The 9,559-nt window shown below is 39.6% G+C and overlaps 1 protein-coding gene across 1 annotated transcript; it reads right to left on the minus strand.

The window, feature by feature from the left end:
- Positions 1 to 2,010: 2,010 nt before the first annotated feature.
- On the minus strand, positions 2,011 to 2,559 carry LOC103595753 (type-1 protein phosphatase inhibitor 4-like). The gene has a single exon (XM_008579215.1). It carries the CDS (start codon positions 2,557 to 2,559, stop codon positions 2,011 to 2,013), a length of 549 nt encoding a protein of 182 aa, XP_008577437.1.
- Positions 2,560 to 9,559: the final 7,000 nt, after the last annotated feature.

The raw sequence follows: 9,559 nt of genomic DNA on the forward strand, positions 1-9,559 counted from the left end.
GATAGCGTCAGCATCATCCTGTGGAAAAGGATTCTCTTAAGTTGACACTCGCCGGCCCCGAATGTAGAACCATGTGTTATTCCCTCCAATGTCCTCATCTCTCTACCTCACTTCTGAATCTTCTATGGTTTTCCCCGTATCTTGTCTGCACCCCACTCCTCCCCTAACTCTAGCCACGTGTGAGCTGGGTGTCCTCTTCTTTTTCTGAGCAAGAACAGGCCGGCGGGGGCGCGGTGCTGGGCTCCCTCTGTCCTCACCTTTGGACAGAAGGAACTCGGACAGAGGAAAGTAAACCCCTTCAGAAGGCTGGTGCTCACTCCACAAGCATCTGGAAACCACTTGTTTGCTTTCAAATAGTTATGTAACCCCAACAAGAAGTCTCCCCTCCCCACCTTTTTTTTTTTTTTAAATACAAGCATCTTTTTCCCCGGGAGGCCTTCATAAACTGTCATTTCTGAACCATACAGTTTTCTCCCAGTAGACTCGGACCTTCTTGAGGGGCAGAGGCTATGTTTGGTACATGTATATTTACTTCTTAGAAGTACAATTAATGTGCTGTTTTCATCCAGTGGCATCTTTATATGAACAAACATGTCAGGTTACTTGGTCACCACATTCTTACACTGGCAAAAGTATAGAAATGGAGAGCAAATGTGGCTATAAAAGGGCAACATTAGTGATCTTCACAGTGATGGCATGTTCTGTATCTTGATTGTATTAATGTCAATATCCTAAATGTTACATTGTGCTATTATTTTGCAATATGTTAATATTGGGGGAAACTGGGTAAAGGGTACGCAGGATCACTCATTTCTTACAACTGAATGTGAGTCTACAATTATCTCAATAAATATTGAAATTAAAAAAACCCACACAAACTCTTTGAGCTTACTTGTGTCTGTCCATTCAAGAACTATACCATTGATTTTGCATGATTCTGTCTTTTAAAAAAAACCAACAAGAAAACCTTAGTTGTCTAAAAGCTAATTGGGTCAAATGGTAAACTAATAATAGTAAGTTATCTAGCAAGTTGTAAATAAAAAGGGTGTAGAAATTTAGCAGTTAAATTCTATTTCCTGTCTATATTACTCCTGCTATTCAATCTGTCTTCTCCACATATTGGAAGGTGAAGAAACCATGATGATCAAAATAGAAGTGACACTGTTGCAACAAATGATAGAATATTTGAAAGAAGAGTTCCTAATGTCTTGACAATCTATGATACCCCATAAAATTAAGGAACTGGGTATGTATGGGCAGGGAGGACCAAGCAAACAGGACAGAGGGTAAGACAAGTGTGAGAAGGGACTACTGAGATAACTACATTAGAAGGTTTTTTTTTTTTTAAAGAAAAAGTGTAATGCCAAATTTGCCCAACTAGTGTACAAAAACCAGACTGAAAATTGTTGCAATCTCAACCTGATAATTCATGAAAAATGGCTATTTTTGATGAGAAAAAGTTCAGTAATTTCTCTGTAAACACTGAGACTTAAGAGAAACTTTAAAGGCTAACGAAATTCAACTTTAACTCTTGTATTCCCTCTCAAACAGGCAAATCGCCCTAAAGACGAGTGTTTGTCAGCTGGCATATTTCATCAGCTTAGATAACCCTACTGTACCAATTGTGTTTTTTAAATGAAACCTTTTCTATAAAAGCTAGTCCATGTAGAAACGAACATAAATTAGTCCCCCTTTAAGCTTTAACACGTTAAAAAGCTACTGAATACACATATTAACCAACAATTTTATGAAAGTGGTGTAGTTTGGGACTGGTGCTAAGATCTGTACTTGCAGTCAAGCACTGAGCACAAGAACGTCAAGCAGACATTTCCCCACTAATCTGTCATTCTCTAAGACTCCCATTTATTTCTTGCACTACGATTTAACCAATAAGCAGTTCAGCACAATACAGTTTTCAAGAACAAGCAAGTGTATTAGAGGAACAGGGTTTGGATCAGAGCAAGCACTGTTGCATCGAGCAAGTGTTCTCTACACACTGCAGAACTGGCTTTACAGCTCATCGCCTGCCGGAGCTTCAGTTGGGTTCTTCCCGGCAGCCATAGCACAGAGGCCTTCCTCACTTTCACCCGCCTCCTCATCTTGTAGTTCTTCCAAAACTAGCTGCTTCGCGATTTTAATATCCGGGCCTTGGCTGTAGTGAAGCTTCCTCTTTCTCTCAAACTGCCGCCGTCTTTCTTGCCTGTCCAGGAGGATCTTACAGGCCTGCACTCCGCTGTCTTCTTGATCCGAGGTGCTGGTGGTGGCAAACTTCTTAGCCAGCTTGTCCACGGTCATGGGTTCCTTCGAGTCAGCCTCACTCCCTTTATCTTCCCCATCATCTTGCACACCGGACTCATTCAGCTGCAGTAAATCGCTGTCTCCATATTCCTGGCGATACGTCGCTCGGATGTTTGATTCATCCCACTTCTGGGACTTCCTTCCCCGCATCGCCTGGATTCCGCCTGCGGACTCCTGGGATCGAGCCGTCCCCGAGGAAGTCAACGAACCTTTCTTCAGGATCCCCTTGATCCGCCTCTGTGAGGCGGCGGAGGCTGCCATGTTGGGGGTGGGCAGCGAAAGGCCGCGGGAGGGTTGGGCCGCTGGGCCGCCAACCGCCGCTGCCAGCTGAAGCTTCAGAGTCTGTGTGGGCAATCGTTCTCAATGCCTTGGCAGCGGCGCCAGGGCCGCGGTATCACAAAGGACGTCGCGAGTGACGCCACAAGTTACGCCGCAATGGAGACCTCCATAATCACCGGCCTCCCCACCTAGCGGCCCGCGCTGCTGGTGTCTGGCTTTTTTATTGATTGATTGATTGATTGATTTACAGGAAGGAGATTCGGAAATACGCATACGTTGTGCATGCAGAGGGGCAGCATTGTTCTGGAAACTTCTGTCCACCCTGTCTGCGTACGGGGAGATTGTAAAATGCGTTTCTCACTGTAGGTCACTGGTAAAAATTTGAGAGCCACTACTTTAGTTGGAAAGATAAGAGGCCTTGGCTCAAAGCTGACAAAATTCTCCCCTCTCACCTGTGTCCTTGCACACCCCCCTACACACACACACACACACACACACACACACACATCTTGCCCCTCCTCTCCCCTCCCTGTCCTGGTGAGTGGCTCCAACGGCCAGCCACTTACACCAACTGAAAGTCTGGGCATCCTCCTCTAGTCCCTCCATATTGCTCACTCTCCAATACAGCCCTCAGGTGCTGGCCTAAATGTGTTTTAAAATTCTCTCCTTTGATCTCTTCTGCTACCACCCTGTTCCAAATCACCATCATCTGTTCTGGGGACTACAGCCACAGCCTTTGAGCTGGGCCCCCAGTAACCTCTCCTGCTGCCTTCCAGTCTCTTATCCACCCTCTAGCCACAGTGATCTTTTTAAAACACCCAGCAGATCTTGTCACACCTCTCTTTTAAACCCTTCAACAGCTGTACATTGTCCTTAACATAAAGACCAACATCCCAAAGAGGCAGAAAGGCAGCTGTCTCATCTGCTCAACCTGCTGAGGCATCCATCTGGCACCTTCTCCTGTAAAACTCTTCCCACCCTACTTCCAGCTTTCTATTCTGACCCTTCAGTTCTGGGATCAGGATCCTTTCTGTCCAAGAATCATCTTCTGGGTTTTTCTTGCAACCTCTTCAGATGTAAGTACAATCATTATTGATTTACAGAAGACATTTCCTGATCCCCAAAGCAATTAGGACTTCCTATGTTTTCATGGCTTTGCTTACTTTCCTTGACAGCACTTGGAGTCATCTGTAATATACTATCTGTGTACACTAGATGATAAACACCAAGAGGAAAAGAAAGTGACAAAGACTCACTCCTTTGACCCAACTTTAATCAGGCTTCTCTAAGCCCTATTATACTAGGCCCCCCACCTTGGGCTTCCCTCTGTCTTTGCAGAACCCAGTTGGAACAAGAATCCTGCTAAGTCAGTTTAGTGACAATCCCCCACCCTTGGTATCTGACACCTTCCATATACGATCAAACTCCTCATGCCCTACCCTTGATATCTGATCTCCCTGGCCTGCCTTCAGCAAGAATCCCCCTTACTCCTCATGTTTCTCTTAGCAATTTTTCATTCACTGACCGCCCCCACCCTGCTCTTTGGACATAAATCCCTATTTGGAGTGAGAATCAAGGCCAGTTTCTTTTCCCTGTCCCTAGTACAGTAGTTTCCCCCTAAATAGAGTCTCCCTGACCATCTTTATGGAGTGTCATGAATCATTTCTTCTTTAACAGTTACAGTGGCCATGACCTGGATAGGATCAGATTCATCATTGGACTCCTGGACTTCCCGGTGTGCACCTTTGAAGTCTTTGTCTTCACTCCTGGATGACTGATCAGGAATCCATTGGTAAGTCTGACTCCTGAGCCAGTGCTTCAGGTGGCAGTTTATTGAAGCACGTTTAGGATAGATTTTGATTCTTATGATTCTGAGTATACTTTTTGAAGCTAGGTGAGAGTAGGCTTCTTTTGAAAGGTACCTGCTGAGCTAGAAGTCTTTTTTCCTGGTCTTTTGTTTGGAGAGGGGTTATGTACGGTCCCTGATTCCTGGGCTTTGCCCTGCACTGCAAAATTCTTCCTTGCTCTTTTTTTTCCTCTAGTGGGGATCCATTCTTGGACTAGAGGTGTTTTTCTTGTCTTGTTTTTTTTTTTTTTTTTTTTCTGTATTTTCCTGACGCCTCTTTTTTCTCTCTGTTTGAACTTGCATTTCACGTAGGAACTTTTCAGTCTTCTAAAACCCCACTTCTCGAACCCCTGCTGATGCCAGTTGTGTATGCTTTCTTTGTTATTTGTGTGATTTTCCTGAGGATAATTTGTAACTTCCATGGTCTCTTTAGGGAACTCGAGATCTTCCCAACCTGGCTCCTCTAAGGTCTCTCCCTTCTCGTTGCTTCCCCTCCTCCTTCTTCCTCTTACCACCTTCAGTCTTCCCTTCAGCTCCCTTGAATCCTTTCATACATCCCCCTGCAAGCCACTACCTCCTCCACCCTTCTGTTCATTCCTACCAGACCTTTCCCTTACCCCTCCAGTTCCTTAACTCCCTAAGTCACTTGAACTTTAGACCCCATTCCACCATAGTGGGGGCACGGGAAACTCAGAAATCCCTGAAAGCAACTATCTGAGGCTGAAAAGGGGGAAAAGGCTAATTGGAAACAGACTGAATATTTTATCTACTCAAATGGACTTTGGAAACATCTAGACATCTTCTTGATGTCCCCTCAGTCTCTCCTAAAATTTAGCCTACAGGATGCATAATATTACATACCAGGGCAAAAGAAAATGTGGAAGTCTTCAACGCAAAACTTGGAAAAAATCTTTAGCCTTTGTTGAATAGGTATCCTCAAGTTGTCCCATTTTAGTCAGAAACACAATTTGGATAAAAATATAAAGAGGAGATAAAGCAGTGAGTTTCATATTACTGTGTTGCCTGATTCATGGCTAAAATTTTAGAATGAAAGCTACAACATCTCTTTTTGCATCTGTATGTTTAAGTACACATTTTTGTATGTATACTATATATATGATATTTTCCTACATCCTGAAGGCATCACAAAATTAATTTAAAAAATCCTTCAAAGGAGATCTATTCAAATTGGCTTAGAGATAAATGAGCCCTAATTAATTATTCCTAAACCATCCAGAAATATAGGAACTAACCAAAATGCTTTTCAAGTTTACATGACTTAGGCAAATATTTGGTAAATAAGATGAGTTTACTATTATTTCTCTAATAAAATTGGGTATGTCTTCTGAGTTATCAGCATTAAATATAATATGAGCAAACATTTTTATTCTACCTAGGATAACTAGTATCTTCTCTCTATTAAATGTTTAAAATTATAAAAATTATAAATTTGACTTAAGAACAAATGTACAAGATGCAGTATCCATTACTTAATGTATATCAAGCACAGCAATTAAACAAACAACTCATGAATTTAATTTTCTTAGGTTTTTGGTTTTGTGATGCTTGCCTAACATGCACATGCTATAAAAATAGATAACAGAAATAACTTCAGACGATGGCTAGCCTTGTTTTATGTTATAACATGTCAGCCTAAAAACGGTCTCCAAAATCTTTGATAGCATGATACCTTAGAGTTATGCTAAGTTAAATCAAGTAATAGATATTCATTAAATAACTAGATAAAGTAACATAAACCACTGAAACTCTAATTAGTAAACCTGAGTTTAGATTGTTATACTTTTGCCTTCCTGTTTTTACATGGCATAGATAAGCTAAAATATATATATGTTGCTTTGTGTTGCTTTGCCCCCCACGGATTTGTCACCCCACTTCCCCTAGGTGATGGAGACACAAAGGATTACTCAAAGCCCATCTCTTCTGAGCAGTGAGAAGCCCCTAAGTGGTTAACTTTCCTGGGACCCTCCAGCAAGAGGGATCCCTTCCTTGGGAAAATTAACACTGAATTGGGGTTCTCTTCCTGCATTTATTTTCCAGACCAGGAAGTTACAGGAAGAGAACAAAGGTGGGGTTATGGTTTAACAGTTTAGGCTGGAAACTTTCAGTGAAACAAGCCAAATGACATTCCAGTAGACAATTAAGTGATCTTATTGACACAAGCTTGATCTTAGCAAACATTCCTTCTTATAGCAATTTCTCAGTATCTTTACATAACCATCAGTAACTAGTCTGTCTTTGAGACAGCAACCTGCTGTGCCACAATCCTTATCTTGCAACAGAGACTTATAGCCTGAGGAAAATTTCCTGTCCTTGCAAGGTCAATATTTGAAACTGCAAAGCTTTGGAAAACCCGGCCCTGTGAAGTACATATGCTTTATAGTATATTCCACATATATAGACCTGTTAGTAAACATGAAAAATTATACTGTTAGGAAACAGCATATATGCATAAGGTATATAAGGTGGAATATTCATAAAATTTATCAATCTGCTTGGAGAGAATGCTGGTATGTGACAGACACTTCACAATTGTCTGCTTCCTAGTTTGCTCTGTAAAAGAAAGTTTACTGATGCGAGAAGTGGGTAAAGGGCCACAAAAGATTATTACATTGTGCAATGCTGAATATACTAATTATCCTGATTTGAGCATCACATCTTGCACACAGGTATCAATATTCAATGCTGTACCCCACAGATATGTACAATCAATTGCATTTCAATAAACTTAGAAAAGGAAAAAAAATTATAATCAATATATGTAATTAAAACTACTAGAAATAGTAAGTATGAAGGGAAACAGCTTTGCAAAATATGCAGGGAAGTAAGATGCATTTTAATAAGGAAAAGTATGCAAGGGAATAAGAATGTGTTTTCATTAAAGGAAAAAGAGAGTAATTTTCTCCTGATGTAAGATGAGTGGTTGTTCCAAAATGAGAAAGAGGACAAGAACAGGACAAAAACTGAATGGATATAAAAAACAGTTGTAAGAAGGTTTATGGAAAAGAAATTTTATGTATAGTCAGTCAAGCTGCTAAGATGGATAGATTTATTTGTAAGATATTTGTGATTTTCTTTTTTAAAAATAGCTCAGTGATACAATCTAGAATTTGGTTTTCTCTCTTTTAAAAGGACAAAGTTTTCCTCCTTTTTTTTTTTTTGTGAAAGGATTTTCTTTACCTGATGAATAATTCACCTAGGAAAGAAAGACTCTATGTCTTACACAAATAATTTCCAGTGCTTCATTTTGTGTTTATCAGGTATTTAACTACTTAAGAAATCAAATCTTCTTGATATTAAAGAGCTCATTTTTTTTCCTCAAGTATGTTATGTCATATGTGTTTCTCTGAAATCTTTTATTGTGACTTTGGCTAAATGGATAACTTTTGGCTAAATTGATCACCATGCTTCATAGTGATCTGCAATCCCATTTAATCAAGTGCTCAAACCTTTTGACATTTTTGACCAACTTCCCAATATCAAATTCTAAATGACATCTTTTTGACCTGGAACTAACTGAGATTTCCTAGAGGGCCCCTGGAAATTCTCAAAGAACTTGTTCACTCATCTTGTAAAAGAGAGATATTAAACTAATTAGGTTTATTTGATATGTTAAATTACATGGAAAACATTGTCAAATAAGAATTGATGTTTAAACTTTTTTAGATTATATATGTATGAACATAAGTTATTAATATAAGTCTTTCAGAAATTGCACGAAATTCCTAAAAATTTGTCAATGCCATTAGTATTCATATAATCAGTCATGATACCAGTTATTATCTTAAAATGCTGTTATGCCACAGACATAACCAAATTACCTTGTCAAACAACCTCTCTTCAGATCTTTAAGCATGGCCATTTTAAGTCTTTTGACAACCATAGATAGTTTTTGTTTTACTGATTCTTCTCTGAAAGCATTTATAATGAGGTAGAGGTGAGAATTCTCCATGATGACATCACTTGAATAACGTTGAGACCATGCCACTGAGCTGAGTAAGGATTTCCAGAACTAATAAAGAAACTGATGGACTCATAAAGCTGCTAACCCCAAATCAACCAAAACAAGAATTAAGTACATAGGACTGAATAAACTGATGAGGATGATTGTAATTTTTATGAATTTTTGTTTTGAAACATTGCTGGTTCTTTTTTGTTTCGTTTTCCAGATTCAAGGAACCCTTTTCCTCTTTTCCTTTAAGTTATCTATAACTCACAGCAATTTAGTAGATTAAACTTTTGGTTCTTTTTAAATTTAATTTAATTATATTTTACTTCTTAATATATATTGTACTTGATTTTCATGCCACTTTACCCATTCCTCTCCACCCCGTCCCTGCCCCACCCCAACATCGTATCTGTGCACTTGAATTAAATAGTTCAAGGAATTTTTGTGGTTATTCTGTCTTCTTCCCCCCATCCTTATTTGTTCGTGTGTTTATTTATTCATTGATTTTTAGCTCCCACAAATAAGTGAGACCATGTGGTATTTCTCTTTCTTTGTCTGACTTGTTTCACTTAATATAATTTTCTCTAAGTCCATCCATGTTGTTCTGAATGGTAGTATTTCATTCTTTTTTATAGTAGAGTAGCATTCCATTGTGTAGATGGAGCACAGTTTCCTTATCCAGCCATCAGATGATGGACATTTGGGCTGGTTCCAGCTCTTGGCTATTGTATATAGAGCTGCAATAAACATTGGAGTACAGGTATCCCTTCAGCATGAAGATTTACATTCCTCTGGGTATATTCCCAGCAGTAGAATCGCTGGGTCATATGGTAGATCTACCTGTAATTGTTTATGGAACCTCCATATCATTTTCCTTAAAGGCTGCACCATTTTGCAGCTCCACCAACAGTGGATGAGAGTTCCTTTTTCTCCACAACCTCTCTAGCAGTTATCGTTCTCAGTCTTTTGGATGTTAGCTATCCTAATTGGAGTGAGATGGTATGACAATGTGATTTTGATTTGCGTTTCCCAGATATTGAGTGATATTGAGCACTTTTTCATGTGTCTGTTAGCCATTTGTATATCTTCCTTTAAGAAATGTCTGTTCAGCTCCTTTGTCCATTTTTTAATTGGGTTATTTATTTTTTTGTTACAAAGTTGTTTGAGTT

Source organism: Galeopterus variegatus, unplaced genomic scaffold (genome assembly GCF_000696425.1).
Source record: "Galeopterus variegatus unplaced genomic scaffold, G_variegatus-3.0.2 Scaffold1833, whole genome shotgun sequence".
Lineage (NCBI taxonomy): Eukaryota > Metazoa > Chordata > Mammalia > Dermoptera > Cynocephalidae > Galeopterus > Galeopterus variegatus.

What these genes read in the sequence shown, in the direction of transcription:
- LOC103595753 (XM_008579215.1), bottom strand. Translation starts at nt 2,559, where the DNA reads ATGGCAGCCTCCGCCGCCTCACAGAGGCGGATCAAGGGGATCCTGAAG.